The sequence below is a fragment of the Chionomys nivalis genome, chromosome 2, assembly GCF_950005125.1.
Source record: "Chionomys nivalis chromosome 2, mChiNiv1.1, whole genome shotgun sequence".
In the NCBI taxonomy this organism is placed as follows: Eukaryota; Metazoa; Chordata; class Mammalia; order Rodentia; family Cricetidae; genus Chionomys; species Chionomys nivalis.
The window spans coordinates 57,575,740-57,602,585 of NC_080087.1; the positions used below are offsets into that span (position 1 = coordinate 57,575,740).

General features: G+C 45.9%; 1 protein-coding gene across 1 annotated transcript in view; it reads left to right on the top strand.

Annotated features, from left to right (window-relative positions):
* The first annotated feature begins 2,253 nt into the window (after window positions 1–2,253).
* The window catches only part of Ostm1 (osteoclastogenesis associated transmembrane protein 1), a 30,924-nt gene continuing 6,331 nt past the window's right edge, over window positions 2,254–26,846 (top strand). Inside the window, exons 1-3 of the mRNA XM_057763346.1 lie at window positions 2,254–2,724; window positions 8,733–8,847; window positions 22,957–23,054. Coding sequence (XP_057619329.1) covers window positions 2,311–2,724; window positions 8,733–8,847; window positions 22,957–23,054 — 627 coding nt within the window. The 5' untranslated portion in view covers window positions 2,254–2,310. The remainder of the gene's footprint in view (window positions 2,725–8,732; window positions 8,848–22,956; window positions 23,055–26,846) is intronic.

A 26,846-nucleotide genomic window follows, 5' to 3' on the forward strand; every position in this document is an offset into this window, starting at 1 on the left:
CTTCCTCCATGTCACCTTACCTGTCCCCTGATGTCTCCCAGGCCTGGATACCTCAGCTCACCAAGCACAGCCGCCTGCTTTGCCCACCCCCCCATCTTTAGGGCTGAATGGTTCCAGGAAGGGAATGAAAAGAATGGGAAAGGTAAAACCCCCTGATTTCTTTAAGAAATCCCTTTGCTGTTATAAACAAAACTGAAATTTGGCAGGTCAATGAACATATGCATTTTAAATATTTGTTAGGCTAATTTGTTTTCTACAGGAATTTAACAAAACATGCCATCTCCCAGCAAGCCGCGGTGGTGCTTCTAATGCAGCGCAATGATTTGAATGAGAAGGTTCTCCATAGTCTCAGACCTTTGAATAATTGGTACTTAATTGGTGGCACTGTTTGGGTAGGTTTAGGTGTTATGGAATAGGCACTTTCTGATGGGTTTAATAAAAAGCTGAATGGCCAAGAGCTAGGCAAGATTTTGGGGGCAGAGAGGATGCTGGGAAGAAAGGTGGAGACGTGGAGAGTTCCCTGACAGACAGAGGGGATACAGGATGAGAGTACAGGGTAGGTAAAGGTACCAAGCCACATAAAAGAACGTAGATTAAAAGATAACCAGTTAGGAACAGGACTTAGCTAAGGCCGAGCTCTCGTAATTAATAATAAGTTTCCATTTCTGGCCATCCAAAGAAAAATCTGCCTACATTTAGGAGTTCTGGCCTTGCTGGAGGAAGTGTGTCACGTGGGGGCAGGGGCAGGCTTTGAGGTTTCAAAGCTTCCCCTCACTCTATGCTTGTGGTTTAACATGTGAGCCCTCAGTTCCTCCTCCTGCAGCTGGGCCTTTGCTCCACTGTAGACTCTAGCTGCTGGAACCATAAACCAAAGTAAACGCTTCTATAAGTTGCCTTGGTCATGACGTTTTATTACAGCATCAGAAAAGTAATTGCTATATACATGGAAAAACACATAAAAGTTATGTAACAATATTGGAGGAAGTGACCACAGCTTAGGTTTTTGTTTGGAAGTCCATTTATTGTTACACAAAACATCAGATTATGGGTTACGAAAACATGAAACAAAATTTAGCAATCACAACCAAACTTAGGAACACAAAATGTTAATCAAACAGATGGGGGTAAAAAGTCCAAGACCCTTCAGAAACAAATCAAGATGCTAAGCCACCATGGGGGTTGGTGCAGGGGTTGTTATTGTTAGTACTTACAGAACAATAATCTCAGCCTGGAAAGCTGTGTGTCAGAACGGCTGGGAAGGAAGTCTTCTACCAAAGTCTTCAGTCATTCATCAGACACTTGTTAGAAAATGGGTTTCCAGCTCAGCACGGTGGTGCATGCTTTTAATTCCAGCACTCGTGAGGAAGAGGTAGGTGGATCTCTGTAGTTTGAGGTCAAGGAGTTCTACATAGTGGGTTATGGGCCAGTAAGTGTTACTTAGGTGAGATCTTATTATTATTATTATTTTTAAAAAGCCTTTTAAGTCATGAGCATAAATTCTTTTTGCAGCCCTGCACTGCTAGAGTGGTCCATAAAATCCCCCCAAACATGCAATCAAATGAAAGAGGGTCTCAGGTTGAGCGGCTTGCCCAGGATTTCAAACACTTAAGTGAGGCACCCTGAAATTCTTTCAGCAAGCAAACTTGATGGTTCCTACCCAGATCCGTATCGTGCACAGCTGACGCCAGTCAGATATTTATATTTAATCAAGTGAAATTGAAAAATCAGTTCTATAATCGTAATAACTACAATTCAAGGGCTCAGCAGCCACATGTGGCCAGTTGGTCGCCCTACTATTAAGAGGCGGACTATATTCATCAATGCAGGAAGTTCTGTTTAGGTAGACAGTTGAGAATTCAAAAAATTAAAGCCTGGTAGCCTCAATTTCCAAAACCAGTAACTGCCAAAAGATGTTAGCCACTCTCTAGAGAGGATGAAGAAAAACGTACTAACCGACAGCAAATAAACACCTGCCCCAACCCTCCTGCCTACGGGGGTTTCTCTGTTGAGCTTATTCGACAGTAATCTCCCTGGCCACGAGCCCAGCCACCAGAACAATCTCCTCAGGCTTCTAGAACCCAGGGAACATCAGGTCCCGGAGAACACCGGAGAGAGGCCCGAGACGACCTGCAGAACCTGCATCTCAGCTGATGTTCCCCCGCTTGGCGCGCTCGCTCAGGCGTGGCGGCAGGTGGGCGGGGCCATGACGCACGCACCTCGTGACCCCACTCCGGGCCTGCGCCGGCCGAAACCGGAAGCGCCTGCAGTCGGAGGAACCGGGTGAGCGATCTTGTGCTGGTCGACCGGGGGATGGCTCGGGCTGCGGTGCTGGAGCGGCGCAGCGGGTGGCCGTCGCAGTGGCTGCGGGCGTTGCTGCTGCTGCAGCTGCTGCGGTGGAGGTACGCCCTGGGCGCGCTCCCTTTCGGCAGCAGTCGCCACCCGGGCTTTGCGGACCTCCTATCGGAGCAGCAGCTGCTGGAGGTGCAGGACTTGACCCTGTCTCTGCTGCAGGGTGGCGGTCTGGGGCCGCTGTCGCTGCTGCCCCCCGACCTGCCGGATCTGGAGCCCGAGTGCCGGGAGCTGCTGATGGACTTCGCCAATAGCAGCGCCGAACTGACCGGGTGTCTAGTGCGCAGCGCTCGGCCCGTGCGCCTCTGCCAGACCTGCTACCCGCTCTTCCAACAAGTCGCCAGCAAAATGGACAACATCAACCGAAACACCGGGGTGGGTAGAGGAGCAGCCCAGGCGCCTGTGGCTTTGGGGACTGGGAAAGTAAGGAAAAGGGATTGAACTGTCTGTGGAGCTGGGGGATCAGAAGCAGGCGGGTGGCTTTAGGGACCTGGGGTTTAGAATGCTGACTCCCTCGATGCTGACAGCGGACGTCTTCTTGGGACTGTTTTGCAGTTAGATATGAGTAGCTTTCTTGGGGGCAGGGAGACCAACACTCCTACCCTTATCTTAGTTTTTAGCCCCCTCCTTCCCCATCTCAGTTTGTAGTTCCAAGAAGCGACCCTTTCAAAACAGTCATTAGAAGTTTGAGCATTGCAGCGGACATACCCAGAGCCACCAGTTTCTAGCACTGTGACCATTATTTTTTCAAAACATCAGTTTCTTTATTAAACGCTACCCCCACCCCCCAAAAAAACTCAGTTGCTGCATGTTGAAGTGTGGGAATTAATTTTTATTAAGACAGTCTGGAGCCAACCGGCGAGTTCCACCGTTTATTAGCTTGTACTCTGGACAAGTTAGTGACACACTCTGCTTGTTTTCTCATCCGTAAAGTGGGGATAAAGGGAACCACAGAAAGCTGGCGCATAGTAATAGCTCGTGGTCAGTGGGGGTTGACATTTTAGGACATGCTGGGTCTGTTCTCTTCTAGATGCGTTGAGAGTTTTTCTGGTCTCTTGGAAGGTAATGTGAAGGGTTTAATGAAGGCAAACAAAAAGAGGAAGACGCGGTTTTTGCCTCTAAGTTCTGTATGCTCTAGGAAAGGATTAGACTGTCAGCCCAGGTGAGAGGCACGAGGTTGCCTGGGAGAGGAAAACCAGGAATGACCCCCGGATTGGGAGGTGGAAAAGTTCCTTTTCTACTGAGGGGCCCAGTAGTCTCCTGAAAAGGTGATTTTAGTTGCTTTTTAAGTCGAAATTGACTTGACTAAATAGAAATTTGCCTATAGCTTCCTCTTGTTTTCAACCATTCTGATGTTACTTCACAGAATCTGTTGTTTTTGTAATGGGTTCATTTGCATTAGGTAAATTCCAGAGTCAGTCTTTGTGGAAAGAGCTGGTTTTCAGGACAGTGTAAATAGGCTCAGGTGCAGTGTTTTTCGGGTTCACTTTTTTCTCTGTGACTTTAAAGTCCCGGTCCTCAGCAGCGTCATATTTGGTTTTGAGCAGTTTCATTAAGTTGTCTTTAGGATGCCTTTTCATTCTATTTTAATTAATTAATTAATTTGTGATGAAGTTTCATGCCCCCCAACTGACCCTGAACTTACCGGGTGGCCCAGGATGACTCCTGCTTTCGCCTCCCAGGTGCTGAGGTCACAGGTATGGTTCGTTATGATTCGGTTTCATGCAGTGCAGGGGCTCAAACCCGTGCCTTGTCTGTGCCCCTCAAGCTACTAACTGAGCCCAACCCCTGAGTTTATTTTAAATTAGCATACAGAATAGCAGGTTGGCGTGCCCCCACATAATCATGGTTGGTCCACCCTCCCACCCTTTATATCCACCACTCACTCTCAGTGTGTCCCCTTGTACTCTTGTGTCACCTGTGGTCCCGTGCCTGCTCTCCTCCCCCCCTTCAGCTTCTTTCTGTGACTCTTGTGGCCTCCTCTCTGATTCCCCGGCCCCTACTCAACACTCACTCCACATTAATGCACATATATCGACATTAAAAGCCAGGCTATGTATCCGAGAGAACTTGGGACGCTTGTCTTTTTGTGCCTCGGTTGCTTCGCTTAAGATCTGAATTTTCCGTTTCCTCAGTTTTCCTGCAAACTTCATAATTTCCAGTTGCCTTTTTTGTCTTAAATAACAAGACCTGTTGTTGGCACAGTGCCCCTGAATCATGATGCTAGCCCCGGGTCTTTGAGAATGCAGAAGTTTTCTCATGTATGCAGGTGCTACGGAGTTAGGAGGAAAAAAAAACAAACCCCAAACCAGGCAATCCTGAGTTCTAGTATTAGAATTATGGCCGTCACCCAATAGATACATGAGTGAACTCCCCACTGCCCAGCTGAAGATTTCCAGACCAGGGTTGCAGACGCTTCCTTCACCCACCTGGCCCCCAGGTACTACCAGTAATGTGGGACCCCGGATCCCCTCACCCTAATGTGAAGAAGGAGTGAGGTGGTCACAAGAGGTGGGAAAGCCTTCCCCAGCCTGCATACTCAGAAGGCTGGTTTCTGCGGTGTACCCCAGGATTTAGTAAGTGTCTGGGGAGTAGTTTGGGAGTCGAACCTTGTGACCTATCAGGAAATGTGTGTGTTTAAAGAACTCTGTGACGGGGGAGTTTGTTGTAGTGAAGGCTGGAAAGAATTGAGCAAGGCAGCCTGTAACCAGAAGTCTGCATTGGTCAGGAGCTAGGGGCTCTGAGCTTTGTTGGGAAGGCCATGGATTTTAGAGTCGGAAACCAGTATGATTGTGCTGGCAGGTTTTAATTCTCTTGTGAGTAAGGATGGTATTGTTACCTACATCTCAGGGAATGCGGAGATTGGACATGGGTGTAAAGGAAGGTATGTAGATGGGGTTGTGGATTTTTGTGAAGTAAAATCTGACCCCCCCCCCCCCCATGTGTGTTTTGATGCCTTCATCCCACTTCTCAGGGGCAGCCATGATGAAAGTGGATGGTTGCATTCCTGGTATCTAGGCTTCCGCCAGATGGTTCTGGTTATGACAGATTAGGATACTCATATTTTCAAGTATAAATCAAGGACCAGCTTGTTTGGGCCATTATGCTGTGTGTTGAGAATACAAAGACACGTGAAGTTTCCATCGTGCAGGAACTGATTTCTAGATGAGAAACCTAGGTATCCACAGGGAGATATCCACAGGGAGATAACCACAGGAGATACTTAGCCTCGGAGAGGTTAAGTATCCCACGGAAGGTGGCACGGTGGGAGAAGCAGGCTCTCCGTCGGCACTACCTGTCTGAGGTGTGAGGGGCGAGTGGGGTACTGCTGCAGGACCCTGATCACACCAGCATCACCTCCAGGGTTGCTGTCGCTTCCTCTCCTCTCTGGCTTTCGCCTTCAGCTTTTCCTCACACTCACACTAGGGCAAGTGTCTGATCGGTCTTCCTGCCACATTCTTCTCTAAATCATCCTTTCCAACATTCTTCAAGAACTTTCTACTGTCAAGAAAAAAGGAAAAGCAAAAGTATTTTTCTAAAAAAAAATTTTAGACACTTTTATGTGTGTGGGTGTTCGGCCTGTGTGTAAGTCTGCACCACCTGCAGCTGCCTGGTGCCTATGGAGACCCCAGATCTCGAACTGGAGTGACAGAAGGCTGTGAGCCACCATGTGGGTGCTGGGAATCGAACCCAGGCCCTCTGGAGGAGCAGCCAGTGCTCTCAATTGCTAAGCCTCTTTCCAGCCTTGAGAAAGTATTTTTCTTTTGGCTGAGTCTTAAGGACTTTTCCAACCTTGTCCCAGCGTATCCATAGTGCTGCCATGTTCAGAGTGTACCCACTGCTACTGAACAGTGCCTGCACACTGAACGTCAGCTGCACCTTCACCCTCTGATCATTTTACTCCGTTTTAGAGTTCTCTTTCTGTTGTAAAAGTAGCAGGCTGCTTTTCATCCCGCCCGGCTAGCTTTACCTGAAGTAATTACATGGAAACTGTATTCATTTAAAGACTGCCTGGACCGTTAGTTCTAGCCTCTTATTGGTTAATTCTCACATCTTGATTAACCCATTTCTAATAATCTGTATAGCACCACAAGGTGGTGGCTTACCAGGAAAGATCCTAACCTACGTCTAAGGCTGGAGATTCATGGTGTCTGCCTGACTCTGCTTTCTTCCTCCCCCTTCGCCACCACTGCCCGGCTACATTACATTTTTAAATGAACTACACAATCACAATACCTTAATCAAGAGTAGAAATACAAGCCGGGCAGTGGTGGTGCACGCCTTTAATCCCAGCACTCGGGAGGCAGAGGCAGGCAGATCTCTGTGAGTTCGAGAACAACCTGGTCTACAAGAGCTAGTTCCAGGACAGGCTCCAAAACCACAGAAAAACCCTGTCTCGAAAAACCAAAAAAAAAAAAAAAAAAAGAGTAGAAATACATATAATAAAATTGACCTTAAAAATCCATGCCAATGCAAATTATTCATATCTATATCGTATCCCCCTTTAAATGTGAAAGAACATTTGAGATGGAGGGGACTCAGAGGTTAAGAGCACTGACCACTCTTCCAGAGGTCCTGAGTTCAATTCCCAGCAACCGCATGATGACTCACAATCATCTATAATGAAATCTGGGGACCTCCTCTAACATTCAGGCAAACATGCAGGCATACACTGTATTCATAATAGATAAATAAATCTTTCTTTCTGTCGTGTATATATGTAAGTATGTGGGTGCCCATGCCATGGGACGTATGGGGGGAAGGGGGCAGAGGACAACTGTGGGGATCATTTCTCTTCACCACAAGGTCTAGGGACTGAACTCTGGCTCTTAGGCTTGATGGCAGCTGCCTTTATCCACGAAGCCATCCCACGCACCCCGTAGTGATTTTTAGGAGCCTCAGCTGCATGTGAAGATGCACCTTACACGCCTACACCTCACCAAACAGACACTCCTGAGAGCACCTGGGATTGGCACCACGGGGGCCAGGTGAAACACCACTTACTAGGTTCTGTGTGCCAGGCATTGTGCTCCTTAATGAATATATGTATTTCATTTAATATAGGAAGTGTAGGACCCTTGCTTGTAAGGAGTAAGGCAGGACGTCTGATGGCCTCTGGCCTCTGCCAGCATCTACCTGTGTGCAGGCAACTAACTGTACCTGTAACACACACACACACAACTCACATATGCATATGCACAACAAAAACAAGGATAAATATGTTTTATTTATTGTTATTTCTCTGAAACAGTTCCAAAAAAGGAACCTTGAGATGGCTTAGTAGGTAAGGGTGATCCCGGGGACCTACACAGTGGCCGGAGAGAACTGATGCCGTAGGTGGCCCTCTGGCCTGCACACACACCACATAATAAATAAATGTTAAAAAATAAAGATAACAAAAGCAAGCGCTTTCTTAGGTGCGTCTTAGTGAGGTGCTACACACTGAGGATGAGCTCCCAAAATGAATCTCAGTGATACTCCCCTTGCTGCAGTGACTGGCTAGTTCTTTTCCTGGTCTTCCCACTTGGTCTCTTTCACTGTGTTTACAGGCAAATTCTTGAAGCGTGGTGTGGCAGCTTTCTCTGACATCCCCTGTCTGCAGAAGGCCAGCATTCTTGTGGTGCCTGTAAACAGTGGGAGTTAAGTGACTTTGAAAAGAGGGAGGGGCCAGCACTCAGTGCCCCACGTGAGGCAACAGAGACAGGAAATAGTTAAGGTTCAAGACATCAGGGTCCCGGGTTTATTATCTGCATAGCATGAGTTTCTTTCATGATAAATTGTCCTTGGAAGACATGTTTTTCTATTCGAGTACAAACTCTTGGATGTTACAGGATGAATTACTGCATTTTCTGGCAGAATACTAGCCTTGGACCAAAACGTTTCCCAAAAGGTGAAGCCAAAGGATTTGTGAACATTTGCTCACAGATTTAAAAAAAATCATTTACTGTAGAAAAAACTTAGACAGTTGAAGAGAAGCAAAAGTGAAAATCAAATTTGTCATGCTCCGTCATCCAGAGACACCAATTGCTACATTTCGTTTTTCACATTCTGGAATTTTTCCTGTGCAAAGTAAGAGACTGTGACACAGTCACAAGCTGGAATGAAGAAGTTGAGCTCGATCACAGAAGCAAAGGGGGCTAGAGAGACTGCTCAGCAGTTATGCAGGTGTTTCTTCCTTTCTACACGGACCCAGCAAAAAATAAATGTTAGATAGAAACTTGTCTCCCTGACATTTTTATTATTACTGCTGTTATCATCAGGTCCTATCAGACAAAATCTTAAATGGTTTATAATATGTATTTTAATTGTTTTATGACTTTTGGAGTTGTTGGAAAGTCTAAATCCTCAGAGTATTCCCGTTTTTTCCTTTCTTATTGTTCCAGAACTCCTCAGAGAGCCCGAACTGTGCCAGAAGTCTCCTGATGGCAGACAGAATGCAAATAGTCCTGACGGTCTCTGAGTTTTTCAGTACTACATGGCAGGAGGCAAACTGTGCAAGTGAGTGCTCCGTGTCTCTGTTGTGGTGCTCCGTGTCTCTGCCGTGGTGCTCCATGTCTCTACCGCAGTGCTCCGTGTCTCTGCTGCGGTGCTCCGTGTCTCTGCCGTGGTGCTTTGTGTCTCTGTTCTAGTGTTCCGGGTCTCTGCCACAGAGCTCCGTGTCTCTGCTGCGGTGCTCCATGTCCGCCACGGTGCTCCGTCTCTGCTGCAGTGCTCCGTGTCTCTGCTGCAGTGATAAGTGTCACATTTGATTTCGCTGAGCTTTAGGGTGGCTGGAACCAGGCAATCTATTGTCACTAGGGTTGAAGGCGCTGTCACTGGTGTCACGGTGTACATCGCTGCCGGAGTGAGTTCTGGTAGTTAGAATTGTGTAGCAGATCTCCGAGCTCTGAGGTCAGATGGGTGTTTGTTTGCTGTCGGGTTTGGGACAGTTAACACCATTTTGTGGAACTCTAGTTTCTTCATCAGTAAGTTGGAGAAAATAGCCGAACCTATATTAACTGATATTTATAATAATCTCCCAGAGCAAGGGAGAGTGATTTTTGGAGAGGGAGCAAGAGGGAGGAGGGAAGAAGGAAGAGAATGTTGTGAGACGGGGGAGGGAGAGAGGACATCAGATCTGCCAGCTTTGCAAGCTCCTGTGTTTCTGGGTAATAAAGTGACACCCATTCGAGGTATCTTTGTAAAAACTTAAATCATTATTTCAACTTAGATGTGCCTTGAATACCAACTATGTCCTATGCCCTTACCTTCCACTGTCTATAACTTAGTGAGAAAGATATATTACAGATATAGCTTAGAAAAGTAAACAATAAAATTTCAGGGTCTTAGAAAGAAGGAAAAGTCATCCGGGAGCATTTTAAGAGCTGAGGGATCTTCATGGTTGGGTGTGGTCTCACTGGGTGGAGTTGAGGTAAGAGACGGCAGAAGGAGAGCACAGAGAAGGGAAAGAGGGCGTTCTGGGGTCCTGGAAGCCCACAGGGAGGTGAAGTCATATGGGGAGGGCAGAACTTTCATGAATACGGTAGTTTATCACATGGAGCAACATTTCCCTTTTTTGAACTCCAGCACGCTATAAGAGAGAGTTATCTTCTATAAAAACGTGGACATTAGCAATACATGTACAGTATCAAAGGCGGCAAGAAGTGCACGTGTATTCGTCACCTCTCATTGTTGTGACAATGCCTGACAGAAACAGGCGGTGACGAGAAAGGTCTGTTTTGGTTCATGGTTGCAGAGAGGTTTTAGTCCATCCTGGAGGGGGAGGAGGGGCAGGATGGCTTTGTCCATGGGACCAGATGGAAGGTGACAGGTCATCACTGTAGGGGCCTCAGAGTGGGCAGACATACCCAGACACCAGGTTCTCAGCACAGAGGAGACTTATTGGCCTAGAGGATGGGGTGGGGTGGGGGGCTGCCTCTAGAGCGGGCAAAGGCAGACAGTAGGTGTCTCTGCAGGAGTGGATTTTAAGGAGGAAGAGGGAAGTCTGTGTGAGGTGATTTGGTAAGTCCTAGTTGGACAGGTTAGCCAGTGTAGCCAAGTAATGAATTTAGTAGCTGGACCATGGAGTTTTAGTTAGGCTTAAGGAAGTGGCCAAATAAGGGAATAGACCTTGGGGACTGTAACTTAGCGGTTAGCAAGGAGATGGGGAGGGGAGAGGGCAAAACGTGCTGGCGCCATATTTGCAATGCTTGGGCCTGTTAGCCCTTCAGTAAGGAGATTGCAGGCAGGTGTCATGTGATTGCAGACAGGCAGCAGAGAACTGTCCTGGAATAACCTTCAAAGGCCAGCCCCTATGTCGTCTACCAGCGAGGCCCCACCTAGTAAATATTCCATGGCCCCCAAACTGTACTTTTTTTGAGTGAAAATTTTTTCTGTAAATAGGGATCAAGTGTTCACATGAGCTTATGGAGAGCATCTAGATTCAAACCTGTAACATCAGGTTTAAAAAATGTTTTTTTCTTCTCAGACAGGTTTCATTACGTAGCCCTGGCTAGACTGAAATTCACTCCCAACAAATGTGCCTGGCTAAAAATTTTTTGTTGTTTTTGTATGGCTCTTTTGCTATGTAACCTAGGCTGGCCTTGAATTTGCTATTGTAGCTCAAGCTACCCTCAAACTCAAGATCTTCCTGTTTCAGCCTTCAGAGAACTAGAATTAACATAACAACATGTGCCACTGGACCCAGCTTAAAAACAAAACAAACCCCAAAGCTTCATTTGCACTGTCACTCTCCTTGTCTTTCCCCTGGCCAGTATATCAGCTGCGCTGACTGCCGGCTCTTCATTTTGTATTGTTTCATTGCTTCTGGAAATTGATAAAAAAGGCTTAGCTAACAGATTTTTTTTTTCTTTTTAGCTAGTTCTTATATAGGCTAGGCTGACCTTGAACTTGGTATATATCTAAAGATGACCTTGAACTCCAGATCCTCATGCTTCCACGCCCATGTACTGGATCACAGACGTGAAGTACCAGGCTGTTAATTTTAGTAACCACTTCATGTGATGTCACTGGGCTAGCCTGGGCTCAATGCTGTTCTCCTACATTCACCTCCTAAATGTTTGGGTCATAGGGATTTGTCACCACCACAACTAAAGTTGAAAATTCCTAGTATGAACAGACTGAAGAGCCTTTTTGAAAATCACCTAGGGATTGAAGATGTGCTTGCCTAAATTGCATGAAGTCCTGGACTCCTTCTCCAGCGCTACATAGACTGAGCACGGTGACACATGCCTGTGACCCTAGCACATGGGTGTGGAGGCAGGAAGATCAGAAGATCAAAGTCATCCTCATCTACATAGCGAGTTTAAGGCCAGCCTGGGCTACATGAGAGATCTCAAAATAGAGAACAGACAAACAAAATATATGTAGGAGGCTGGGGAGATGGCTCAGTTGGTAAAATGTTTGCTCTGCAAACATAAAGAGCTGAGCTCAAATCGCAAGTGCCTGTGTGAAAAAAACAGGCTCTTTTTTTTATGACTCTGTGCACTCAAAGCTCTGGGAGACACTTGGAGGCCCTGGGAGGCTCTGGGAGGTGCTTGGAGGCTCAGGGAGGCCCTGGGAGGCGCTAGGAGCTCATGAGCCAGCAGACTAGCCAATCAGTGATCTCTGGGATCAGTGAGAGACTGTGCCAAAAAAAAGGGGGATAGTGATAGACTCCTAATGGCCTCCACATATGTACACTGTACACATATGTAAACACACACAGAGAATACTAGAACTGTTTTCAAATGGGACTTTTGAAATTATTTTTATTATGTATATGAGTTTTTGTTGGGAGGGGTTTCTGTCTCACCTGGTCCCGCAATAAACACACAGAAACTATATTATTTGCAATACTGTTTGGCCAATAGCTAGCTCTTATATCCTAAACTAACCCATTTCTATTAATCTGTGTATCCCACATGGCTGTGGCTTATGGGAGAGGCTACATGGCTTCTCCCTGACTCTGCCTACTCTCTCCCTATATATCTCTTCCAGCCTGGCTAAATTCTGTTAATCTATTGGTTGAAAGCAGTTTCTTTATTAACCAATAAAAACAACACATATCCAGAAGGACTTCCCACACCAAGTTTTTGCCTGCTCATATGTCCATATACCACAAGTTGTGCCTGGTGTCCTAGGAAGCCAGAGGAAGGCATTAGGTCTCCTGGGACAAGAGTTAAAGATGGTTGTAAGCCACCAAGTGAGTGTTGGGAATCAGAACTGGGTCCTCTAGAAGGAAAAGCAGCCAGTGTTCTTAAGTGCTAAATCTCTAGCTTCTGGATTGTAATATGAGCGGCAAGGCTGCGTCCCCGGCACCCAACTGCCCGCATGGCTAGCTTATGCCCCAAAATAATTACACGGAAACTGTATTCTTTTAAACACTGCCTGGCCCATTAGTTCCAGCCTCTTATTGGCTAGCTCTTACATATTGATCTAACCCATTTCTAATATTCTGTGTAGCACTATGAGCTGGCTTACCAGGAAAGATCTTAACCTGCCTCTGTCTGGAGTGGGAGAATCATGGTGACTGCCTGACTCGGCTTCTTTCTCCCAGCATTCTGTTCTGTCTACTCCACCCACCTAAGGGTTGGCCTATCAAATGGGCCTAGGCAGTTTCTTTATTAATTAACCAATGAAAGCAACAGATTAGAAAGAAATCACTCCCACGTCATTTCCCCTTTTTCTGTTTAAACAAAAAAGAAGGCTTTCATTTTAACATAGTAAAATTACATATAGCAAAACAGTTATCAAGCAAGAATTACAGTTAAAATATTTATATCTATTTTATCTTTTATCATAACTAAGGAAAACTACAACTATGTATCCATTCTTCAACTCCATCAAAGACTCCAGAAGGATATAATATTACCTAAGCAAACAAGAAATCCAAAACTCTAGAAATGACAGAGACATCTCACTGCCTGGACAGTCACCCAAAGTTCTTTTGTACCATTGGGGCATCCATCTTCAGCCTTCAGGCCCATAGTATCCAGCAGACATTTTCATCAAGCAGGAAATTCCAAAGACAGTTCAGTCACTTTTTGCTGTGTCCTGCAGAATGTCTCGCAGACTCTTTTATGAGTCAGGGACCCCGAAAAACCATCTCACCTTTAGGCAAGTTCAGCAGTCCTCTTTCTGCGGGTTCTCTGTGTCCAGTTTATGCAACAGTCCAGGCAAGAGCAGTTTCTTGCCCAAATGGCTATCAAACTCCTTAAGGAGCCTCTTCGGTGCTCATCTTCCTCTTGAAGTAGATTGGTGCTGCCAGGAGCAGACGTGTCTCATTATCATGAAAAGCCCTAAGTTATTAAAACATTAAATGCCATATTCTGCAGTCTTTTAAAGATGTGAAGAATGCCTATCTAGCTGAAATATATCTATGCACATCTAGAAAATCTAACTAACATGACTAAAAGCTTGACAATTATCGATGATTATCCATTAACAACCTATATACATTACATTTTTAAATGAACTATACAATCACAATACCTTAATCAAGATTAGAAATACATATACTTATAACAAAATTGACCTTAAAATCATACCAATGCAAATTATTCATATCTATATCATATCCCCCTTTAAATGTAAAAGAACATTTATAAACAATATTTGGGAATATGGGCGCAGTTTTTTCTCTCCAAACTGCTTCCTGCTGAATGGGGGCGCTGTATTCAGATCTTTCATAGTGTAACCTGTGTGTCAGGGTCATCTCAGTTGGCAGTTGAGTGAAGTAATTTTCTGAAGGTGTTCACAGCAACCTTTCAGGAGGGCGTGGTCTATCATACCATATCGGGATAGAAGCAATTAACAGGGTCTCGTCCTCTGTGAAAACAAAAGAAGACCCTCTCCAAAGCATCATATCCTTAGACCCAAATTCTGAAATCATAATACCCTTATATCCATTCTGGTTTGGCTTGGCAGCCCATATAATGAAATGTCTCTCTGCACTTAGCTCCTTTACAGTCAGAAATTTTAAAGAAAACACAATAATACAAAGAATCCAGACTCTCTGTGAATTTTCCATTTTTACGTGGCTTATTTTTCTTTATTTCTTTTAATCTATAACTATCTGTACTCTGTCTCTTTAAAGACTTTACCCTTTTTTAAGACATTAACTTTATTCTTTATATATATTTTTTTCTCTCTCTCAAGCCTACGTACATTCATCCAACAGTGTCTGAATCAGTTCTGTTGTGAATCTGTAATTATTTTACTATCCAGGAGCATTTCTTAAAATGTTAAGCACTTCTTAAAAACTTAAGTTGCACCATATACAGATAATACGGTACCGCCTGTGTCCTGCCCAGTCGAAACCTTAACTGTGCTGTTATTACAGTAATTATGGTAGTTCCTGCCTGAGACCAGCACAGTTCAGCATGGCGGAGCTGAGCCGCTCCTGCCTCAGAGCCATTTGGTGCCCCTGAGCCACAGCACGCAATGACTTCCTTTAGGCACACAGCGAGTCTAGTTGCCATCAAACAAATCGTAGCACTTTATTCCAAATGCTCCATTCAAAGACTCTGTCTCCCGCAGGAGCCAGACAGAGATCGCAATGGCGGCACAGTGCAGAAGCTGACATTTTAAAACAGCCAGTTTTTTTCCTGCTGCTGAGTCAGGACAATTTCTTTGCGGCACGCAACCCACAAACAGCAAAAAACTGTCTTGAATTCTCTCTCTCTCTCCTTTTTAAGCCCTCTCAGGTTTTACGTGGAGTTCATTAGCACTTTGGGTGCCACTCTGTTGTAATATGAGCGGCAGGGCTGCGTCCCCGGCACCCAACTGCCCGCATGGCTAGCTTATGCCCCAAAATAATTACACGGAAACTGTATTCTTTTAAACACTGCCTGGCCCATTAGTTCCAGCCTCTTATTGGCTAGCTCTTACATATTGATCTAACCCATTTCTAATATTCTGTGTAGCACCATGAGCTGGCTTACCAGGAAAGATCTTAACCTGCCTCTGTCTGGAGTGGGAGAATCATGGCGACTCACTGACTTGGCCTCTTTCTCCCAGCATTCTGTTTACTCCACCCACCTAAGGGTTGGCCTATCAAATGGGCCTAGGCAGTTTCTTTATTAATTAACCAATGAAAGCAACAGATTAATACAAGACCCACCTCACAGTTATGTGCACTTGACCTCTTGGTCCTCCTGCCCCCACCCAGGTCCTGGGGTCACAGTTATGTGCACGTGACCTCCTGGTCCTCCTGCCCCCCTCCCCAGGTCTTGGGGTCACAGTTATGTGCACGTGACCTCCTGGTCCTCCTGCCCCCCTCCCCAGGTCTTGGGGTCACCGTTATGTGCACTTGACCTCCTGGTCCTCCTGCCCCCCTCCCCAGGTCTTGGGGTCACAGTTATGTGCACGTGAACTCCTGGTCCTCCTGCCCCCCTCCCCAGGTCCTGGGGTCACAGTTATGTGCACGTGACCTCTTGGTCCTCCTGCCCCCACCCAGGTCCTGGGGTCACAGTTATGTGCACTTGACCTCCTGGTCCTCCTGCCCCCCTCCCCAGGTCTTGGGGTCACAGTTATGTGCACGTGACCTCTTGGTCCTCCTGCCCCTCCCCAGGTCTTGGGGTCACAGTTATGTGCACGTGAACTCCTGGTCCTCCTGCCCCCTCACTCCTGGGGTCACAGTTATGTGCACGTGACCTCCTGGTCCTCCTGCCCCCCTCCCCAGGTCTTGGGGTCACAGTTATGTGCACGTGACCTCCTGGTCCTCCTGCCCCCCTCCCCAGGTGCTGGGGTCACAGTTATGTGCACGTGACCTCCTGGTCCTCCTGCCCCCTCACTCCCAGGTGCTGGGGTCGCAGCTGTGTGTTCTTTTGTTCTCTGAACCATCCTATCTTGAAAATATTGCTTTGACTGAACTTCTGAGGAATGCACCTTTAAGCTGTTAGAAACAAGTTGTTCAAGAGGTTATTATTGACTAATTAGAATTAATTAACAAGCCAGGCGAAAGAATTAAAGGTGCGGATGTGTTTTAGGGAGTGGAAGTGGGTCAGCTGAGGGACAGGAAAAGATGGCTCCATTTTCACTAAATTCGCGTCTAATTCCCGTTCAGAGCTATCTAGAACACTTAAAAGCTCCTCAGGATGTCCAGAATATGGCATTTCTGTGTCAGATGTAGTCAGAGGGGTCAAATGTTTTATTTTCCAGGATTGTGCATTAAAACTGACTTCTCATTTGTTGTTTTAATCCTATTTTAAAATGTTTCACATTTTCTAGACTGACTTTTAAATGGAATTGAAATAGCTTTAAGAGATTGGACCCAATAAATTTCATTTTTTGTTTGTTTTTTGCTTTATTCAATAGTAGCATTTTTTCCTCTTCCTCTTTCTTTCTTTTTCTTTTTCTTTTTTTTTTTTTTGGTTATTATTGTTATCTGGTCCCAGATTAATTCCTTACGATTTTTTTTTTTACTGCTTTCTGTTTTCGTGGTGGCTGGCATCTTGTGTAATCACTTTAAACTAGACTCTTCACCAAGTGTATAAGCACTTCTAATTGTGCTCTCTGCACACCTACCTCATGAAGATATCTGAAACATTTAAAAAGAATTTTTAGAAAGTTTAAAGATATTTATAGCGGTTGGAACTTAGGCAAGCGGCAGCGTGCTTGCCTGAGGCCCAGGGTTGGGTCTCCAGCTGCAAGAGAAAATCTCACTTATCAGAATGTCACAAAGCATTCTTGCTTGTGTTCCACAGTCTAGCGAGAGACTGGGAATCTGAATGAAGAGGGAAATGGGTGTGAGCAGGGTCGTGAAAGGGTCTCTCATCCCATTCCCCTGTGAACTTCACACAGAGCCCCGTGTGTGAGGTGAGAAGGTGAGGGCATGCATGAATGGCAGGTGAAGAGTCAGGAATAGATGGGGGCAGGGTGGGAAGTGTTCTTCTCCATCCTGCTGTGTAGGGTGTATACCTGCTGGAAGCAGAGTTCAAAAGCCAAAATGTTAAACATGTATGAAGTAAAAGCTATAGCAAGTTCCTGAGCCAAACCTTTACTCACCTGCACTTTGAAACAGGAGTCAGTTCTCCGTCCATCACGTGGGTCCCTTGGACCCCATCTCAGCTCAGCTTTACCCTCTAAAGCCCTGTCACCAGCCCCTGGAAATGCACTCTTTCTTCAGAGGCAGCCTGTAATTCCAGCGCCCTGGCTGGGATATTATGAGCGTGATGTTGCCACTGAAGCGCCGTGTGATCTTGAAGAGCCTTCTGATTCATCAAAGGGAAACTAGCTTTCAACTAAAGTATTCGTGATGGAAACATCAGCAGTAAATCTGCTGCTGGAGCAGAGGGGCCGCCAGGCAGAACCCTTCTTTGTCACGTGCTATCTATGTGGAAAAGCCCTTCTTTGTATAATTTTTAGATAGTTTTCATATTTCTAAACCTAATTACAACACTCTCACTGTTTATTCTGTGTTTTCTGAAGCCTGCTCAACTTTTCAGAAAGCGGGGATCATTGTTCTCCATGAAGTTCATCCTCTCCTTCCATTCTGTGGGTGCCTGGGACCCCAACTCAGGTCTTCAGGCTTGGCAGCAGGCATCTTTACGTTCTCAGCCATGTCACCAGCCCCTGCAAATGACCCTTTCTCCATGGGCCGTGTTGTTTATAGTGAATCAGGTGTCTGTGTGTCTCTTGGGCATGGGCTCACAAGCCTCCTGTCTCAGCTTCCCAGAATTAGTTCGTGCTCTTCCTGTCTTAGCCCCCTGAATGCTGGGCTTATAGGGATGTGCCAACATAAAACCAGCTTTTAAAGCAGCAGGGATGGGCTGAAGAGGTGGCTCAGAGGTTAAGAGCCCTTGCTGCTCTTGTAGAGGGCCCAGTTCAGTTCTCAGGACCTGGGTTTGGTTCCCAGCACTCACAGGTAGCTCACACCTTTCTGCCACAGAATCTGACATCTTCTTCTAACCTCCTTGGGCAACACACACACACACATGCACACACACACCACATATACAATGTGTACAGGCAAAACACTCATGTACATAAATAAATCTTGGAAAATTGTTGCAAATCATTAGAGATCTGGAGGCAGACTCCTAGTAGATACCACATCTGTAAAGGTGAGTGGTCTTGGTGGGGCATACCTGGAACCCCAGCACTCAGGAGGCCGGGACAGGGAGGTAAAAGGAGTACGGCCCCTGCCCCTAAGGTGCTTGGGACTAGAGGCATAGCTCAGTGACAGAGTGCTTTGCTAGCTATATAGGGGGAGCAGGTTCAGTCCTCAGCCCTGGGAATGGAAGACAGAAGCCACACAATTCTGTTGTAGTAATTTAGCCAGTTTCTGTGTGAGGTTTTGACTGGAATCCTCAGCGCCCTGAAGAAGGCCTCTTGAGCTGATACCCACGTCCTCATGAAGACCGAAGCTGTGCTAATCTGCCCTTGATGAGGCTCCTTTGATTATCTGAGATGAGGCAGAAGCACAATGACCACTTCACTCAGTGCTCACAGAGAGCTTTGTCGTTACCACCTTCGCTAGCTTCCTAATTTCTAAACTGTGTAGCTTCTGACTGTGTACAACCTTAGGCTCCCCATTCTCCCCAGTAGATAAGGGGATTTACTAGAGTTCCTTTGTTTTGAATCAGAAAGTCAGGGTTCTTCTAATAATGAAGACATGTTTAACCCCCTTGTATAAGTGAACTCCTTTGTGCTCTGTAACACCACTGCCTACCAGTCACTGGGAAAGCCATACTGTGCCTGTGCAGCACTTAATCAGACTATCCGGCTAGATTAGCTTTTCGTTTAATTTCCCAATTATTTTAAGTGAAAAGAAAACGGCTGTAAAACAGAGGAGATTAGATCCTTTTGTTCCTCGGAGAGGCTTTCTTTATAATTTTATAAAGAAGTTATTTTTTAAAGATTTACTTATTTTTATTATGTGTACAGTGTTGTGTCTGCATAAATGTCTATGTGCCAAGAGCGCATCAAATGTCAATTATAGATGGTGAACTCAGAACATACGGTTGTGAGCTGCCATGTGGTTGAATTGAACTCAGGACCTCTGAGAGAACAGCCAGTGTTCCCAACCCTTGAGTCGTCTCCCCAGCCCTAACGAAATTATGTTACTTGTGTTTCTTGCACAGAATAAGTTGCCAGAGCTCTAAGAGCCACCCTCCTGCCATCTTTGCTGTGCATGCCAGGCACAGCAAGACTCCTGACACTGGTGTCCACTTGCTGTGGATGATTCTATGCTTCCAGAACTCCTGTGAGACACTAATCCCCAAGCTGAAGACTGTTAGCCGGATATTTGAATGTTCTCTGACTTTAATTGTGCTTATTTTTATTTTTATCTATTTTACCTGATCCCTAAAAGGAGCCAAGGCTACTTCATGTTAATAACATAGCATGTAAACAGAGCTTATATTATTTATTACTTTAAAAAGAATTTAGTAGACCAGTCCTGAGAGCCCACAGCTTTAATCCCAGCACTCAGGAAGCGGGTGGATCTGAGTTCAAGGCCAGCCTGGTCTACAGAGTGAGTTCCAGGATAGCCTGGGCTACACAGGGAAAACCCTGTCTCAACAAAACAAACAACAGCAACAATAACAAAAAGATTTTAGTATTTAAGCTTTGTGGATGCTGACATATGTAATAATGAATACTTAATTAGTAAAGAAGAATGCTGTGCTTCAGGAAATACAGGCGTGTGGAGAAGCATCTGGCATTTTGGCTTACTGACTTGTATGTAGTCTTGGTGTACACCTTCTTTCTCTGGCATAGTTTGCTCATCGGCAAAGGGAGCCATCTCTTTGTAAATGATTGACAAGCGGCTAGAGCTGGACTTATGTGTCTGAGAAGATAAACTTCAGAGACTGTAGATTCTTGGGCTCAAACAGGCAACATCTAGGACAGGCTCACCAAGAGGACCCCATCCATGTTCACCGGTGTAGAGGGCCTGCCCAAGTGTGTGCGGGAGTGTCTCTCTGCCTGTCTGTGAATCTCCTGGATTCCAGCTGACTTCTGGACTCAGGAGTGTCCTTATATAATCCTTCTAGTCATGTGAGCGTCGGCTTCCAATGTCTCAGAGGTTACAACACAGAAGTTAAAGTGCTGGCTGTCCTGCCCTCTTACCCAGGTTCAGGGTCCTTCTTTCTGACCAGGTGACAGTGACTTCCCGAATCCCTGAGGTGTTAGGTTCTTGTGGGTGCTGGAGGAGGTGCCGTAGCATGCAGCTGCCGACTCTTGAGTGCTGAGTTAACTGTTTAGACTGTAGATGTCCACACCTGCACATGTGTGTTACCCTGCAGAGTTTGAAAGCGCTGGCTCAGCAGCAAATGGATTACAAAATCCAGCTGTGTATCCCTTTTTTTTGTTTTTGTTTTTTTTTAAATTATTTATTTATTATGTATACAACATTCCTTCCATGTATGCTTGCATGCCAGAAGAGGGCACCAGATCTCATGGTGTGAGCCACCTTGTGGTTGCTAGGAATTGAACTCAGGACCTCTGGAAGAACAGTCAGTGCTCTTAACCTCTGAGCCATCTCTCCAGCCCTGTGTATCCCTTTTGTGTCCTTGGGCCGGCTCCTTTATTTCTCTAAACTGTTTCTTATTTTTCATTTTTATTTAAAAATTTTAGGGCCGGAGAGATGGCTCAGTGGTTAAGAGCATTGCCTGCTTTTCCAAAGGTCCTGAGTTCAATTCCCGGCAACCACATGGTGGCTCACAACCATCTGTAATGAGGTCTGGTGCTCTCTTGTGGCCTACAGACAGACGGACAGACAGAATATTGTATAAATAATAAATAAATATTAAAAAAAAGTTTAAAAATTTTAGCTATTTGCTAAGTGTGGTGATATACACCTTTAATCCCAGCACTTAGGAGACAGAAGCAGATGGACTTCTATAAATTTGTAGGCAAGCCTGGATGCATGAGTTCCAGGCCAGCATAGACCTTGTCTCAAAAATTAAAAGACAATATTTTTTAGGAATTTATTTATTTTTATTTTATGTGCACAAGTGTTCTGTCTGCACATATGTCTGCATACCACATGCATGCACCTGATGTTGGAGGAGGCCAGAAGAGAGCATTGGATCCTCGGGAGTGAGTTACAAATAGTTGTGAGCCTCCAGGTGGGCGCTGGGAACCAAACCCAGGACCTCTGCAAGAGCAGCAAATGCTCTTAACTGCTGAACCATCTCTCCACTCCCAATTTTTAAAGAGTTTACTTTTATTTTGTGGTGTGTGTGTACCACAGGCACCCGTGGAGGCCACAGGGCAACTCTCAGAGCTCAGTTCTTGCCTTCCACCGCGGGTTTCAGGAATCTAGCTCAAGCAGTCAGGCTCGTGTGGCAAGTGCTTTTGCCTTGCTGCTTATTTTTAAGGTGGAGATAATAGCTCTTGCCTCATAGACTCACTTCAGGAATGAAATAGTCCGTGTGTCGTAGGTGTAAACACACTTACAGCATAATACTCAGCAACGCCAACTTGTGCATGGGAGTGACCGCTGTGTGTGAGCTGTCTTGTGGCTTGTCCTGGTGTCCTCCCAGTTCTCTCCCTGTCACAGCCACAGCTTCCTGTTGGGTGTCTTCACTCCTTCTAGATGGTTCTGATTCTCTAAGTCAGGTGGATGCAGAATAAAACCATGTGTGGAAATTAAGAACACAGGGGTGGACCAAACACTAGGGAATATGGGTTTGAAACAACCCTTGTGGGCTAACTGCTGGGGCATCTATAAGGATTGTTTCATGACCCTGAAACCAGAAAGCAATGAATTTGAATCAAGTTCTTTCATTATAAGTTAGAGTATAGAAAGCAGATGGGATGTCTGTGGGCATGTGCAGGGTAGAGAGTCAAGGTCTTCACAGGAAGTGGAGGGGACAGAAGAACAGGAGGTCATGCTAAAGCAGGGACAGCAGCTGCGATGAATATCACAGATACGGAATTCGCAGACACACACAAAACAGTTTCTGTCAGGTTTTTAGACCACATTCCCAGCAGGCTGTCTCTCTGGGTCCCCAGCTCTTGGTCCGTTCAGAAGAATAAATAGAAAAGGCCATCCTGCTAGGGACAGAAAGAGGTCGGGAGGTTAGAAGAGGTAAGAGCCACTGAATCTGACACCTAGGTAACAAGACAAGGGAGGATGTAGGCAAAGTTACTACAAGGTAAAGTTTTCCATCTGAATAGCACGCTGGGCACTGAGAGCTGAGTGTTCACTAACTTTCACCATTAACAGCCAGTTTTTTTATTTATTTATTTATTTATTTTTTCAAAACAAGGTTTCTCTGTACTTTGGAGCCTGTCCTGGAACTGCCTCTCTGTAGACCAGGCTGTCCTTGAACTCACAGAGATCTGTCTGCCTCTGCTCCGAGTGCTGGGATTAAAGGCGTGCGCCACCACCACCCGGCTCTAACGGCCAGTTTTTAATTTTAATTGTTTTTGTAAGAAGAGAATGTACAGTTATTTTAAGACTTTCAAGAGAAGTTTAAAAAAATAAGTTTGGAAGCTAAAAGGGCTAAAAAAACTTTGAGTATTTGGAAACTTGTGTTGTGTGGAAGACTTCATGCTTGTTCGTTTGGCAGCGGTTGTAGGTCAAGCTGAACAGTCCCCGAGAGATAAGTGACAACATGCTGCTGTTAGCGATGACCCCTTCACATACCGTGTTCTGTTTCATTGTCTTTACAGATTGCTTAACGAACGACAGTGAAGCTTTGTCAAATAACACCGAGTATTTCCTCAGTCTGTTTAACAAGACTCTGGCCTGCTTTGAGCACAACCTTCAGGTGAGTTATATAAACTTTGTGCCGTAATGTGTAATTGTAACTTTGCAGCATCAATTGTGGTATTTATTTGGACTCATAAAGGAGTTAGTGAGCTTTCATTTCTATGCGTAGATTATTTCCACTTGGAAATACTAATGCTTAAAGCTCAGGACCCGCCCCATAGCTGGCAGGCAGGCAGAGAGGCGAGCGAATCTCTGAGAGTTCAAGACCACTGCTACACAAAGCCACTTCCAGGCCAGCCGGGGCTACACAGTGAGGTTGTCTTTAAATAAATGAAAAAAGAAAAAAGGTGGGGGGAGAAAAAGGAAAGGGAATGAAGGGTTGGGGGTTGGGGAGGTGACTCAGTGGTTAAAAAATACCAGATGTGGTGGTGCACACCTTTAATCTCAGCACTTGGGAGGCAGGTGGATCTCTGTGAGTGTGAGGTCAGCCTGGTCTACAAAGCAAGTTCCAGGACAACCAGAACTGTTACATAGAGAAACCCTGTCTCAAAAAACAAACAAAATAATCATGATAATAGTAACAAAAAATCTTAAAAGGAAATAGGGGCTGGAGAGATGGCTCAGTGGCTAAGAGCACTGGTCGCTCTTGCAGAGGACCTGGGTTCAGTTCCCAGTACCCACATGGCAACTCTAGCTCCATGAGAACTGAATATCTTCTGGCTTCTGTAGACACCAGGCACACACATGGTACACATGCATACATGCAGAAAACACCCATGCACATAAAATAGATTTTGAAAAACATTCCTTTTTAAATTGGAGTAATTTTTAATTAAAAAAAATCTCAGGTAAATATTATAGAACCAGCAATTGTTAGTCACTGGTTCACTCAGTGAGAACAAAGGTTCTCCAGAAGTTTCCACACAGTTTCACTCATGTCCCCGTTTTCAGACGTCCTCACTGAGACACTAAGGCACAGAGGTAATAGGACTTGTGTGAGATCAGGCTGCAGGGAGACGTGGGAAGGGCCTTGAGGAGAATGTTTGGGGCCAGAGAGATGGACAGGCACCGGCTGTCAAGCCTGGTGACTTAAATCCTGGGACCCACATGGTGGAAGTAGGAACCCACTCCAACAGGTTCTCTGACCACTACTTACACAGCACAGCAAGTGTGTGCCTGTGCATTCTTGCACATGTATGCACACACACATACAAATAGACAATAATAAATAAATGCAATACAATTTTAAAAGAATTCTGTTTTGAACATGTTAAGTATGATACTCTTATGCTCCTATCAGACATCCAGCACAGATGATGCTAACCGTGAGGTGGGGTGGGGCTATCAGATTGGGTATAATCATCTGACACAGTCCCAGTGAGGTGGGGCGGGGCTGCCAGGTTGGGTACCATCTGACTCCGGTGAGGCTAGATTAAGAGTGAAGGTAAAATGGCTCTGTGGGCTGAGTCCAGGAACAGGTCAGCATTTTATAGGGTAGTGGGGACTGCATGATGGGGCGCAGCAAACAGACATGTGACAGGTGGCCCAGCGGCTTTCAGCACGGGCAAATGGTCAGGGAGGAGTCACAGGCTGCACCAGATCCACCTCGGGCAGTGGATGCTAACAGGTGGCTTCTCTCGAATCCCAGCCTGCCCTGGTGACAGCACGGAGAGGACAGGACAGGCTACTGTGACAGCCTCTTGTGTCCCCCCAGTCTGTGGGTAGTCGTGGGCAGAAAAGGGTGTAGCACCTTCCTGGGGTGCTGTGGGTGTAGGATGGCTTCCCGAGCTGAAGTGGGCCCACATGCAGTGTTTTCCAGGTTCTGGTCAGCCTCATTTCACTGGGCCTTAGGGAGGAGTCCTCAAAGCCCACACATGTCCATCACCTCCCATCTTCTAGAACCCTCTCCCTCCTCATCTTCAGAAGCTGTGCCGTTTTTAGAGTGCAATGATGCTACCTTTTATTTAATTATCCCTCCTCGTAGCGGGCCAGATGCTGTTTGTTTTAGGGTTTGACGGTTACAAAAACTGCCACTCACAGCCTTTTGCACATCACCGGAAGTTCTTATAAGAATGTGTTTAGTGGATTCCTGGGAGTGGAATGCCATACCGAAAGTGTGTGCATTTTTAATTTTAGTAAAAGGAACTGTATTATCCCTGCCTACACCACCACCACCAGGATTCTGTGCTGGGTCTGTGCAAAGCCTTCAATGTGCGCTTTCTTGGAGGAGTTTAAGAGGAGACACTGTGTCAGCTGGATGGTAAAGGTCACATTGTAGGTCCAGTTGCTCTGATTTTCCCTCTTCTCTTTCACCCCCATGATCAGTAGATGTCCTTTGCTCATGCTCCATGGTAAATAATTAAAAAGAGTAGAGAGCAAAGGTAAGGGTGTGTTGACTAGACGGGCATCTGCCTAGAAGCCGGAACTTGAGGGTTGCTGGCATTGAACATTACTGTGTGTGTGTGTGTGTGTGTGTGTGTGCGTGCGTGCGTGCATTTGTGTGTGTGGGGGTATGTTTGTGTGTGTGCATACACAGTGAAGTTCCATGGCATGTGAACGACTCATGTCTCCAGCATCCTCTTCAGCATTCATCAGAGGCCTATGTAGTGGTTTTCAAGATTAAGAGACACCTACAGAGTGCTAGATGCCTTTGCTTTGTGCCCGCATACCAGATCTAGAAGGTTCTAGACCCTTGCCTTGTGCCCTCAAGTCCTCAGGACTCCTCGCCCAGGTGGTCTAGTAACCTCCCGTCGTAACAGCCCATCACTGTCTCCTCCTTGGGTTAACAGTGACTTTTGTGCATTTCTCCTCTTCCTTTTTATTAATGTATGCTAATTGTAAACAGTAATGAGTTTTAATATGACATTTCATTTTCTTACATGTATATAAGCTATGCCTTGATCATGCTCACAGACCCTTTGGCCTTCCTTTGTCTCTCTTCCACCTCCCATCGGTCCTCTACCAATTATTCCCCCTTACTTTCAAACCCTGTGTGTATTCATTCCAGCTGGGCTGTGGGGGCAGAGGCAGGGGGATCTCCGTGAGAGGAGGAAAGACAGCTCTGCCATTGAAACTGTGATGGAGGTCAGACTCACGGTGGACCAGCAGCCACACAGCAGGGAGGGAGGCTTTCGAGGAAGAGTAAGGAATGAAGCCTGAGGTGCTGGTGTAGGCCAAAGTGTAAAGGAAAGCCTGCTAGAGAAGAGATGGAAGGGGGGAAGCTCCACCTCTCTGAGTGACAGGAAAGTCGCAGATGTGTGGAACCTCTTGGCTGTGACAGGTAGCTCCTGACTGTTCTCTTGATGACGGCCATTCTGACTTCATGGAAGAGTGGCTTTGATTTGCATTCATCTGATGGCCATTTTTTCAGGTATTTATTGCCACTTGTATTTCTTTTAAGATCTATCAACTCATCTGCCCATTTATTGATTGGATTATTTGTTCCTTTGGAGTTCAGTGATTTCAGTTCTGTGTGTATTTCTTGCCTTCTCTGTCTGCAGAGATCGGGGAGCAGCTGGCAGGTCACCTCCTCCTTCCAGGAATCTCGCCTTTGCTGGGCAGGGCTTTGCAGTCTTGTGCAGTTGCATTTCTGATTCATGCCTGTTCCCCGAGAGTTTTGTGGGGGTTGGTTTGGTTTGGTTTTTCTAAAGAGGGCTTCACTGTGTAGCCCTGGCTGTCCAGGAACCCACTCTGTAGACCAATCTTGGCTAGAACTCACAGAGTTTACCTCCCTCCCTCCCTCCCCTTTTCTTTTTCTCTTTCTGTATTTTTTAAAGAATGATTTTCATATGTTTACTTGGGGGTACATGAGGGAGTCAGAGGACAGCTTGCATGTGGGTTCCAAGGACTG